The sequence below is a fragment of the Epinephelus fuscoguttatus genome, linkage group LG1 (assembly GCF_011397635.1).
Source record: "Epinephelus fuscoguttatus linkage group LG1, E.fuscoguttatus.final_Chr_v1".
Lineage (NCBI taxonomy): Eukaryota > Metazoa > Chordata > Actinopteri > Perciformes > Serranidae > Epinephelus > Epinephelus fuscoguttatus.
Window position 1 is genome coordinate 10,512,760 of NC_064752.1, and position 13,175 is coordinate 10,525,934.

At 40.7% G+C, this 13,175-nt stretch overlaps 1 protein-coding gene across 8 annotated transcripts in view; it reads left to right on the forward strand.

Moving 5' to 3' along the window:
• Positions 1-13,175, forward strand: part of LOC125891356 (plasma membrane calcium-transporting ATPase 1-like) — a 148,402-nt gene that overhangs the window by 106,154 nt on the left and 29,073 nt on the right. For all 8 annotated transcript variants that reach the window (XR_007449644.1, XM_049581061.1, XM_049581142.1 and 5 more), the window contains 4 exons: positions 3,426-3,605; positions 5,300-5,387; positions 5,950-6,056; positions 8,944-9,135. Coding sequence is in view for 7 of the 8 variants with exons in the window: in XM_049581061.1 (XP_049437018.1) it covers positions 3,426-3,605; positions 5,300-5,387; positions 5,950-6,056; positions 8,944-9,135 (567 nt within the window). In the remaining variant the exon portion in view is untranslated. The remainder of the gene's footprint in view (positions 1-3,425; positions 3,606-5,299; positions 5,388-5,949; positions 6,057-8,943; positions 9,136-13,175) is intronic.

Sequence of the window (13,175 nt, forward strand, 5' to 3'; positions counted from 1 at the left end):
TAGGACAGAGGTGATGTGATCACAGGAGCGGGAATGGGTGAGCAGACGAGCAGCTCAGCCCCATGTGCTCCCCAAAAATAAGTTCTAAGTGGGGAGTAGTTTACATAGGTAAAAACAGGGTTCACAATACAGGGAGCTATGTGAAGCTCGGCTCCGCAGAAAGACGCATTTGTTAAAGGCAAGGGATCTGTGAAATATCGGTCTGGTCTGTTTAAGTAAAGCAAACTATCGCCTGTCCACTGTGCAGTCGTATTTTTATTGTTTTACAAAGGAGAGCCATAAAAAAGTAGTTACAGTGAATGGCTTTGTGTTTGTTGTCTCATGAATTATAATGCATGATAGTATATTTTTTCACATGCACACACAATACCCTCCCACTATCTAACCCTGAATCATAGGGCTCCCCTTAAAGCCACAATGTATTTCAAACCCTGAGTAAAAATCTGCAGTAAATTTAAGGCTGATGATCAGTGTTTGTAGTCTGCAGCTGTTTGCAGTGACACATAAATGAATTTGGCTGATTTCGAAATGTCCTGCATGCTCTGTAGGCATGAAGCAGAGTCACTGACGTTCATTTTATTGCTCAAAGAACATAAGAGAACAGAGAGAACATGGAGCTGAGGAGTGTAACTGAACTGCTCTGACAGGGCTGCTCATAATTATATTAAAGTGTTTGTGTTGTGTGAGGGGAAAATGTTGGGATGAAAACATTCAATAGTCCATGACAGAGCTGAGATAAACCAACATAATTTCCCAAACAGGAGCTCTGAAGTGAGTCGTGGTCAGGTGTGCAGGTGCTCTCAAGTGTTAAATGAAGCCTGTAATGAAGCTCAGACGGCGTCAGTGTTGCTGCCTGCTGCTTTAATGTCAGAGCACAGAGATCACAGACAGGATGGAAATAACCGGGGAGCAGCAGGATTCAGTTTATCTCTACATGACCTGTGATGTGACGGACACAGTGTTTCAGCTTTTAGGCTCATAATTCATATTCCTATTCTAAAACATGAAGCATGTATGTGGCTGTGACCTGACGGCTTCAGTCTGCACTCTCACTGCACAAATACTTAAACTGTTTAAGGGACGTCTTCAAAAGGCGAGAGGCGAGAGACCTTGTTTAGCAATTAAAGGGTAACTTCTGTATTTTTCAACCCGGACCCTGTTTTATCATGTTTTTGTGTCAAAGTGAGAAATGGGAACACCAAGTTTTCAACTTGGTCCAGTATTGAGCAGTGAAACAGGCTGCAATGTAACCACTTGTGGCATTTGTGTACAACGTGCGTCTACTCAAAGTGCTTGTTTCTGCCACTGACAGGCTCTGATTATTTTTATATGTGTCTGATAACATTATGGAAAGGATCCCTGCAGAGAGAGACCTTTTTGTTAAAGAATAAGATCCTTTTTGTTCAACCAGAAACAACTCAAAAATCTCCATCTCTAAACCACCAGACTCCATTTATGTAAGCAGTAATTTAAGTATGTATAGCACCAGCATATTTTCACATCTAACTGGGTGAATTCAGGGTTTCTTACAACCAAACCAGAGTTGATGATTGTTGAAACAGTTTAAAGATGAACCAAGACCTTTTTTGTGAGTTTTATTTTATTCCTGTCAGCTTTGAATGAATTATACTTTATGATCATAAAATTACTGTATATTTAAATGGAGCCAGGTGGGTTTGGTAAAAAGCTTTTTGGGGGCTGTTTCTGGTGGGGGAAAAGGATCTTACTCCCTTACTCCTTAACCAAAAGGCCCTCCTCTGTAGGGATCCTTTTCATAATGTTGTCAGACTTAGAATAAATAATCTGAGCATGTCAGTGACGAAAATATCACTTTGAATGAACATATATTAAGGGTGCGTATACCCTGAGTAGTTACATTGCTACTTGTTTCACTCGATACTGGACCGGTTTCAAAAAATATTTTTCCTATTAGTCACTTAGATACAAAACAAGGGCAAATAGAGCTCAGGTTGAAATATACCAAAGTTACCCTTTAATGGCCATGGATCATCATTATCAGGGGCGTAGCACCAAAATCTTGGCCCTATTCATAAGCAGTCTCCCTGTCTCCTTCCCCCTTCCCTCCTTTTCTTGCAGAGAGTGTCTTGTATGAAGTCAGTTTGCGTTCTTGCCCTTTATTTTCTTTCTCTTTTTTTAAGAACCCTGATTCCCTTTTCATGGGACAAGACATAACAGTGAAGTTGTTGCTCCAGCTGCTTGAGCACTCACTCACTTGGCTCTAGGTGTGTTTAGAGATGAATCCTAGAGCGGCGGCGGACTAACCCATTTTGTGCCTTGAAGGGTTGAGAGGACCCTCAGAGAGCTTCCACTATTTTTTTAATCATACAAAGTTCAGTCTTTAAACTGGATTATTCAGCCAGTTTTAATTTAGTTATGGCACTAATTGTTACAAATAAATCAACCTTTTCATTCCAGGCTTAAAGGGCCCCTTTTTCCAATGGGGCCTTGGATAATCAGTCCCACTTTTCCCCCCTCTGCAATGCCCCTGATCATCATCATGCCAGGATACACAGCTGAACGATGTCCAGCAATGACACACAGCACAGCAGCCTGAATCAGCCTCGACTGCTCCCTCTGTCTGTATGGTGCACCTGGTGTGCTCCAGGTGTGTCAAATGACCCGTTCTGAAGCTGCACCCCCCTCAGTTACTGCTGCTACGCCTGGCTGCTTCTTTCTTGTGCAGCAAATGTTCAGTTTACAGTGACAACATGACAGCATCAGAATTCATGGTCATTTTTGAAACAGTTGGTCCTTGACTGAGCTTAAGTATGTTCCTGTATTCTCCAACCATCTCACTCACAGGGAAAATGTTTATCATACTGACAGTCCCTCCGCTTCGCTCTTTCTCTCAGTCCAGGCTCCCCTCTGTGTGAATCAAAGATGTGATGCGTGTTTGTATTTGTCAGCAACACAGAACTCCTGTTGGTCTCTTGGTCAAATGCCAGCCGAGCCACCCGTTGAGCAGACGAAGTAGCCAACAGCTTTCTGATTGTCCACTGACCGTTATGTCACCATGGACTCCTCGCAGATGTCTGTCTGTTTGTGTCTCTGTTTGTCCACTCTATTATCTGAGATGAATGAGGTCCCAGTCAGGAGGGGATAAAGGCAGCATGAGTGGGATCTCAGGTAATATCTGCTGCAGCTGTTGCAGGATGAGTCCCACGTGTTGGCATCTGGAGACGTGATTCTGAATCTGTTTTATCATGCATCACTTCAGGAAAGTTAATCCATCTGAAAGACTCGACATCAGGCAGTCTCACTAGGTTTGAAGCTGATTGAGCTTCTTTTAAATTATCTGTAAACCGAAGTATAAATCACGACAAGAAGCTGGCGAGTTTCTCCTCAACATCTGTGCTCATCTTTCAGGTCTCATGATGTTTCTTTTTTTCCTGACACTCTTCCAGGTACCTGAGGCTATTGCTAAGTGCCAGCGCGCAGGCATCACTGTACGCATGGTCACCGGAGACAACATCAACACCGCCCGTGCCATCGCAACCAAGTGTGGCATCCTGCTGCCTGGGGAGGACTTCCTGTGTCTGGAGGGCAAAGAGTTCAACCAGCAGATCAGAAACGACCAGGGAGAGGTGAGACCAGGGCAGAAATGTTTTACTCAAGTTTACTGCAGACTACAAATTAAAATATTATCTAAAGCTACGTGTTTTTTTTTTTTACACGACTCCAGAATTCACAGCCTTGAATTTCTTTTCAATTATTGCTCAATATATCAATGACAGAATAAAGCTACAGTAAGCCGATATCTGCTGATTTATCAGTCCTGCTCTCGTTTAACTGCTGCATCAGAGTTCTGTTTTTCACTTCCTGTCCAACGTCAGTCCAGTATGCTGCAGTGTTTTAATCCTGGTCTGATCAGTGGCTGGTTTCTGAGAGTCATAAATTTAAATTTGTAATTTATAAATTAATTATTGTTTTGTGCCCAAAACTAAAAGTTTCTCTATTATACTAGAGAATGATACTTAGAGGTGGATGACAGGAGGGTTTTATACTCTCATGCTTTAATTACACAGGCAGGGATTGTGATTTGGCACACAATGGACCTCATGCAGCAACTTTCTCCTAAATTTCTGTCATATTCTTTCTTAATTTTCTGGTAAGAGAAAATAGTCAACTTTTAACCATCCAGATCTGTTCTTACCCAGGTGTGCTGAATATTGAATCCTTCTTGACCATAAATCACCTATTAGCATAGGTAACGCCCCCTGAACATTATATAAGGTCAGGTGTTGTGCCATATGCAAAGACTCTGTCACATGCCCAAGAATTGGAGAGATGTCACCAACAAAAAGGCTGTAAGAAGAAGAAGAACTTCAGTAAAACTGACATACTGTTCAATGAACTTAAACAAAGTAAATATCATTTTCCAGAGTGTCAGCACTGGTGTTACAAGAAAACCAAAAACCCAGCAATGACAAAACACCAGCTGTGTCAGCAGCGGTGGTGGAGAAAGTGTTCAGATCCTTTCCTTGAGTGAAGTACTAATACCACACCGTAAAAAGACTTTGCTACAAGTAAAAACATTAAAAATGTTACATAAGTAAATGTGTGTAAGTACGATCAGGAAAATGTATAAAAAGTAAAAATACAAGTTTAAATAAATGTATTAAATCTATATCATTAAAAGGAAAAGCAGCAAGTGCTCACACATATGAGAATCTGGAAACATGACTCTGAAGTGTAGTGGAGGAGAAGGAGAAAGTGGCATGAGATTAAAATACTCAAGTAAAAAGTAAAAGTACCTCAAATTTGTATTTTAGTACAATACTTGAGTAAATGTACTTAATTACATTCCAGCACAGCTCAACAAAGGGATGCACAGTAACTGAAACTACATTAATTTGGATCTGTAGGCCAAGTATGGTAATTTTTTAGCCCTGAAATGTAATTATCAAATCATTATACTTACTCTAAAACATAATCATCTAGATTCAGTTTTATGATATTTATGCATTTTTTAAAAAAAAAAAATGTTCCAAAAATCTTATTTTTCCTTGTACTGGGCAACAATGTATGAACTGTGAAATCAAGAAGTTTTTCTTTTATCTTGTGACGAAGTCTCAACCACTCATAAAATTATCTCGTGCCTAGTGAAGAGCAAAAATAAAAAAATACTGGTGAATCCCAAACATTAATGGGTACTAACAAAACATGAACAAATTGTGGAAACATAATGTTTACTTTTATTTATCATAATGTTTACGTTTATATAATGTTTACTTTTTTAACTACCAATGTAACTATTTTTCTTGTTCTGCATTTCTAGGTGGAACAAGAACGTCTGGACAAAGTTTGGCCCAAACTGCGCGTTCTGGCTCGTTCCTCGCCGACAGACAAACACACTCTGGTCAAAGGTGGGTTCAGTTTAATATGATGTGTACTGTTTAGCATGTGTAAAGGCTGCTTACATGTTTATTTGTTCTTTTGTACAAGGTGAGATAACTGGAGTTTTAAAGGGACAGTGCAACACAAAATCAAATATGCATGCACAGTAAGTTTGGCAGAAAGAAAATAGTTCCAACATGAAACTGCTCACAACAAGGTCTGTGGATTATCTTGAGTAACCTGGTCATGATTTCTAGAAACAGACATTGCTGTTGAGTTTTTTAAATATATTTTTGGGTGCTTTGAGCACCACAAGCTGAGTGCCATCTAGCGCCTTTATATTGGAGAGAAGGCAGACATCTCTACAGCTGATATCTCCAACACTCACACCAAAACATTCTATGGTTAGAGGAATAATATGTATTTTTGATTTGAGGTGAACTGTCCCTTTAAAGAAACTCTCATATTGTTAAACTCTAATTGAACAACAGTCAACAGTTGTGACCTGTTTGAGTTTTTAAAAATTAATTTGTTCTTGTTTCTGTGATGTTCACACACTCATTGAAATGGAGAATTGTTGTTGTTGATCAGGAATCATCGACAGCACAGTGGGTGAGACCCGACAGGTGGTGGCAGTGACAGGAGACGGTACCAACGACGGCCCCGCCCTCAAGAAAGCTGATGTTGGCTTTGCCATGGTAACCACATCTTCGTATTTTCACCTTTGTTATTCCACAGCTCGTCACTGCTTCGCTCACCTGCTGCTCCAGTCTGCTCTACATCCTTACCAAAACAAAAAAAAAACCAGTTAATTACATTTTTAATGCAGTCAATAAAAACAGGGTATTTTCTCTGAGCGTCATCCACAATACCTCCTGAGCTTAATGCCATGGATTCATTAAGATAGCTGTGAAATGGAAAAATCAATCAATTAATGTTGAGTCTGGATGCTCATCCATGGGGTCCCACTCTGCTGCTATGTTACTGATGTTATTCTCCAAACACCAACACACACAGAGGGACCAGCTCTGTCTTTATATTTTATTTTATGTCTTATTTACAGTCAATAATATCAGTCTTACATCATGGTCACAGAAAGTTAATCATAAATCAGCTAACAAACCTGATCCCTGTTCTCAGTCCTTTAAAGGACCAGGCCGTGCTCGTATGTTTCAGACTTTTAGATGTATTTTTTCCTCCACTTTCAGGAATCTATCGGTTTCTATTCATTTCTGTACAATAAGAGTTTTTGTTTTTCACAATATCTGCCATAGAACATGTACAGCAGCAGGGCTGGACCAAATGCTGATTTTTTTTAAATTTTTTTTTTACATTTAAAGCTACTGTTGAGGGTCTCAAAGCTTTGAATATCTGTCATTATATTTAATGACATCGTCACCCTAAAAAACAAAAGAAATCCAGGAACAGAATCCTTAATTTGAATAAAGTGGTTCATCAGATTTAAATAAGTTTGTCTTTTTTTAATTAAATCAACTCTTTTAATAAATAAATGTAACATCGGGGTGTCTGCAGGTCCTTAAAAAGTCTTAAATAGTCTTAAATTTGAATTTGTGAAGTCTTAACCACTACAAACATTTAATCTAATTTCATTCAGCCATATTTTAATTTCTTTTTTTGAAAATAAGTGAAGACGTTCTATGTGAAAGTCACATTTCTAATGTTACAAATCTTTAAAAACTAGAATACTGTCATTTTACTTCATACCTGCACTCACCTGTTGGCAAAATATAGATTGACTTAACTCACTCTATATTCCTACATAACACTTACCTCTGCACAAAACCACATGTATGCTACTTACCTGCAATGCTGCGGTGCTTGAATAAATAAAACATAATTTGTCCAAAAATCTGTCCTAAATGTGACTAAAAGGTGTCTTGAATGGGTCTTAAAAAGCATTAAATTTAACTGTCTGATAGACACCCTGATTATATGGTGAAGTTAGACTGCTGCTTTACCGCCTCTTTAATACAGGTGTGTGTCTCCCTCTGTGTGAGGCAAGCAGGAGAGCAAACAATTTTTTTTTACCAAAGTGGAAATTATATTTTTGAAAGGCTAAGCGCAAACAAATATGAATTGAATCAGAATATTTTGTTTAAAACATGTTGTTACTTTTGGAAATGTTATTGGAAATGTTTGGATCACACAAGTTGGAAACAATCCTACACAGCCACCACTGGAACCCAATCCTACAATTAAATTAATACTAATAATATTAGTGTGGCCTCTTTGTGTGCAACCGTGCAGCAATACTGGGTTTAAACAGAATAAATAGACATGGGGGGAAAAAACGCTGTGCAGCTTTCGAGTGTTAATTTGGAATTCAAATGTCGATGTTGTGAATGAAGCGTCAAAGCTTTGAAGTATTTGGTACAGCCCTATAAAAGCACTTAGCAGCCAAATTCTTCCATTACTGAGAGCCCAACATAGTCTGGAAATAATAATATGACATGCCTGTCTGAAACATGTAGTGACTGTGATTAAAATGAGGAGTTTGTGGGCTCTGGTGAATCAAAGGGTTAAACACAGTTGTGAACTAGCAGCAGCAGCACATGAGTTCCCCCGAGAAACACCTCTGAAATACAGACAAAGGCACTGATTGAAGCGGCTCTGCCTCCCGTCAGTGTTTATGATGAATGAATGTTTTACTTGCTGCTGATCAGAAAATATTCAAAAAGTGTCGCCTCTCCCAGCCGATGCCAGAACACAAAGATTTACACTGAACCCGGCTGATCAGCTGATATTAGAGCCGACGCTGATAAACTAAAAGCGCAGTGCAGGGCCTGTGGATGAGCCGAGTAACATCAGCCGCCGCCTCTGAGTGTTGTTGTGACCTTTGTTTACTGAGCAAAGTCATCTGAACACCAGAGCCTCCTGCAGGCTGCTGAGCAGCTGCTCTGCTGTCAAACAACAATCTGACAACAGTTACTGTTCCCAAACACATCACAGGGCCAGGCTGGGGATTTAAACCAGTGACCTTTCAGTCCTAATGTGTCCCATTTGGAATATTTTCAGTTTGCACCCATGTGTCCCAGTTCAATTATCACCTGTTCAGCTGGAAAACAGAGAGCGATCCACCTCCGTCTGTCTGGGAGAGGCTGCCTCTGCGGAGAGACACAGCGACTCACATCACAGCTTCTGCTAACACGACACTCTTTCTCCTGTTTTAATTTGTGTCAGATAATTGGGTTTAAAATATTGTCACTTAAAGCTTTGTACACTCAAGCTGCATTATCCTTTAAACAAGAGGCCACTGGCCGGGCTGTTCTCATTGTTCTCTCCAAAAAAGAACCTCCAGTATTTTTTAACAGTAAATTTCAACTGTATCCACTCTGAAACTGAGCAGCTGGTTTTCCCCTCTCCTCTCCTTCATTCCTGTAAAACTGCTTTGCAGGTACAGAAGAAAAATACTGCTGAGAACAGCAGCTCTGTCCTGCAGATGACACAGGAAACAGTCACATTAAAGCTCCAAGAATAACAATCATAAACTCATTAAAATGTGCCTTTTTAGCTTGTGACCCATCTGTCTGAAATCCTAACCCAGGATCTGCTCCTTTTTATCAGGGAATCGCCGGCACAGATGTGGCAAAGGAGGCTTCTGACATCATCCTGACTGACGACAACTTCACCAGCATCGTCAAGGCCGTCATGTGGGGAAGAAACGTCTACGACAGCATCTCGAAGTTCCTGCAGTTCCAGCTGACTGTCAACGTGGTGGCCGTGATCGTGGCTTTCACCGGTGCCTGCATCACACAGGTAGGCTGAAGGCCTGAAGGCTGCACGTTAATGTGGGATCGCTGTTTATGCTATCATCACAGCTGCTTAAACACCAGGATGCCAAACTCACCAGACTCCATTTAAATAAACAGTCATTTAAGTGTGTATGAAGCCAGAATATTTTCACATCTAACTGGGTGAATTCAGGGTTTATTTCAACCAAACCAGAGCTGGTGAGACGAACCAGGGTGGTTTTTGGTGAGTTTTAGTTTGTTTCTGCTGACTTTAGGTTACGTATGTTTTGTGATGATAAAAGGACTGTTTATTTAAATGAAGTCTGGTGAGGCTGGTGATGGCAATTTCAGGGCTGTTTCTGGTTAAACAAAGTGGATCTTAAACCCACCAAACACGTTCAGTATGGTACCTTTGGAACCAAAAGTAACCCTTCAGACATGGTACCTAGACCTTAGTATTTCCACTGCAAACAGTACTCTTAAATGTGGGCGGGGTTGATGTTACTCACTGTATTTCCTGGCTCTTCACCAGTGACACAGATGGAAGTCTGCACCTCGTTTATCGTCCACAGAACAAGACTGTACGCTGACATTTTCAGAACAAAATAAAACAGGCTGCAGTGAGTCTTTTTGTTTTATAGTTACAGTTTACTAATAAAACTCTCCACAGTATGAACAGTGGTTACATGAGCCTCAAAACCAGCCACAACTCAGCCCTGAGCAGAGTGACCGTCCTCTACTGACCAATCAGACTGCAGCGTTCACAGCTCCACCTTTTAGTACCAGATCTGTGTGCTAGGTACCCCAACAGTGGGGGGACCAATAATGGGGACGGTATTGAACGGTTCCATTGGTACCATCCACAACTTTTCACAGTGGAAACAGAAAAGCGCACTGAACTGAATTGAACTGCTCGGTGGAAACGGGGCTTTAATTATTAACCAATAGGTCTGTCTGTGTAGGGATCCTTTCCATGAATTGTCAGACACTTAGAAAAATAATCTGAACACGTAAGTGGATAAAACAAGCACTTTTATTGGTTGTAAATTGACGATGCACACATGCCCTGAGTGATTACACTGCAGCCTTTTTGTGGCTGCTTTCTATGGTGCACTCTCTCAAAACTGGACTGGTTTCCAAAATTGTTGCTTCTTTTAGTCACTTAGACACAAAAACAATGGAAAAAAGAGTCCAGTGTGGAAAAAATACAGACGTTACCCTTTAATATCACCAGGATGAAACGTCCCCTGTCCCGTACATTTGTCTGCTGGTTGAACCTGATTCAGGATGCACACGTGTTGTGCAACATGTTGGCTGCACTCAGCTGTTAGTAAATCAGTGTTTCTACCTTCTCTGTGGATTTTGATGATTGAACATGAACGGCAGCTCGTGTCTTGATGGTTATATTAAATTTTGAGGCTCGCTGTTGTGTTGATGCATTTGCTCTTCTGTGATTTTCATTCTGATCAAATCTCCACAGAAACAAGAAAATGAGAGTCATTTTTTGATGTGACCGTCACAGCGCTGTGAGGAGGCGAGGCGGCCGTGTCACATTTTTTTGTTTCATAATGTGTCTCTAATCAGGAAACTGAACTCCTGACACAATAAAAAAAGTAACTTGCGGCTGTGTATTAATTGAAAGGCTCACAGCTGGCAGGACAGATAACTACCTCGGCTGCAGAGTAGAGAGCTCAAAGTAGGCTAAGATACAGCCTGAAACCATGGCAACACGTCACCATCATAATCCTGGAATATAACAGGGCCTCAGCAGGTCTGTGGTCTCCGTGTTTATACTCACTGATCATCCAATGCTTGGTCTCTGTTAGGCCACTGACATGTTGGCACAGATCATTAAAACATGGTAAACTGATTCATGTCTTTATTGTACGTACAGAGGAATGTTTCAGGGGCGGAGGTTTGGGTTCACAAGTGGAGGGGGTCCAGTGAAATGTGCGTGTGTAAATGCTTGTTCCTGCATTTATGTGCATTTGAATCAGTCCAGCAGACAACACACTGGGATATAATTGGTTATTATTACAGTGCTGTGGAATGAAAAAAAACTTACTTAAAGGAATACTTCACCCCAAATGATCATTTGTGTATCAGTTACTGTACGTGCACACCAAGAGCTGCAAAAGCTGCAAAGGCGACCGCTTCAATTCATTTTCAATGGGCACCAGCGACCACGGCTGCAAAAGTTGCAAAGCTGTAAAGCGTCCGCATTTTGGTGACCAGAGCATCAGATGAAAGTTGGGGAGTCATAAACTTTATGCAAATTAGCCGACACATTTCGGCTGCAAATGACCAGCCAACAACTGAAAGTAGATGTCCATTGCTTGTGTGGAACCCAGAGAACATCCTCGGAAACTTTAGTTCACAGAGTTCTTTGTGATTCGAGCCTGTTTATATGTAGGGACCGAAACCAAAAGGAGCAGGCGTGGGAAACCGTGTTTGGGGTAGTTGGTTTGCCCGGTGAGTTGATATTGAGAAAGAATTTTTTAAAACTAGGGGCGAATACATCCATGCTAATATAACGCTGAGCTTGCTAATCTCCCTTGTTTCATGTGACTGTGACGATTTCTTTACTCATGTAGCCTAGCTGCTGGGGCTGGGCAGCCAACAAAGGTGCTGTGCTCCAGCCAGTAACCTGCTTTGCGGCTCCTTTAAATTGACAAGTAGGATCGAACATTTGAATGAATGACGTCTTGAGCGACTTGAGCTGCCAACAATATTTTGGATAGCAGCTTTGCAGCTTTTGCAGCTCTTGGTGATATTGAATTTGTGAAGAAATGTTTTGTCTAGCAGCCTCCACGCTGAGCGAAGAATCCAAAAACAGAGGAAATTCTTATTGAAGTAAAGGTCGTATCCGGTCGTTTGCTCAGTCGTTCCCAAACAGAAATATCTTTCTCTCAGGGAACTGAACTGAAACTGAAACTTATTTTTGTCCTCTTCAGAGCCAGACTCCATTGACAACAGCAATTTCACCTCACTGGACACTCACTGGTCTACAACTGCTTCAGTCAGTTTATTTGTTAGTGTTAATATGTGACTTTAGTGTTTTAGGGTATAAGTTTGAAGTCACACAGTAACATGCATGCACACACTGCACAAGTAATATACAAATAATAATACATTTTATTCATGTAGCGCTTTTTATGGCACTCAGAGACGCTTTTCAGAAGCTAAAACAATCATCAAATAGAATACACTAAAAATGTATAACACACAAAATAATTCACACACTCACTCACTTTGAAACCTGTGCACATTGGTTTGATTTCTTTTTAAAACATGGGAAGAAGTCAGTGAAAAACAACAGAAGAAATGACCCCAAAAAATAGCAAGACATTTGTAAAAAGAGAAAATGAAAAACAACAAAATTTGTAAAAACAAAAAGAAAAAGAAAAACGCTGCAAAATGTGCTGAAAAATTACAAAAACTCTAACATAATTTTAAAATAAATAAAATAATTATTAATATAGTTTTCCCAGGCTTTATTTTTTCCCTAGTTTTTTTTTAATAATTTAAAAAAAAATGTGCAATTTGGGGGACATTTCTTATGAAGTTGCTTTTTGCCTTTTTTCATGTTTTTTTAAAGAAACTGCATCAATTTGCTCAGGTTGTCAACGGTTTAAATATTTGCAAAAGGCGTCTGAAAGCCACGCAAGAAAAGTGATGTCGCTCCAGGCAGCTTCAAGCTGTTTTGAAAGGCTGAGTTTTGACGAGTGATTTGATTTGGGAGCGGTCGGTGCAGTCCTGAAAGTGTTTGGGGAGAAAGTTCCAGAGGGAGGGGGCGGTGTTGGAGGAGGCTCTGTCGCTCCAGGTCCCGTGCTTAGTCCTGACTGATGGAGACAGGAGGTTGGCATCAGAGGAGCAGAGGCTGAGCGAAGGAGAGTGGCAGTGGGGCAGGTCAGTGAGGCAGGAGGGGGCCTGGTCATGCAAGGCTTTGTGAGTGAGGACAAGGACTTTGAATTGGGTCTGGAGGACAGCGGTGGTGTGATCACGGGAGCACGAGCAGCAGGATTCTGAATGCACTGGATTTTGTGTGGGACTTTGGATGCTGTA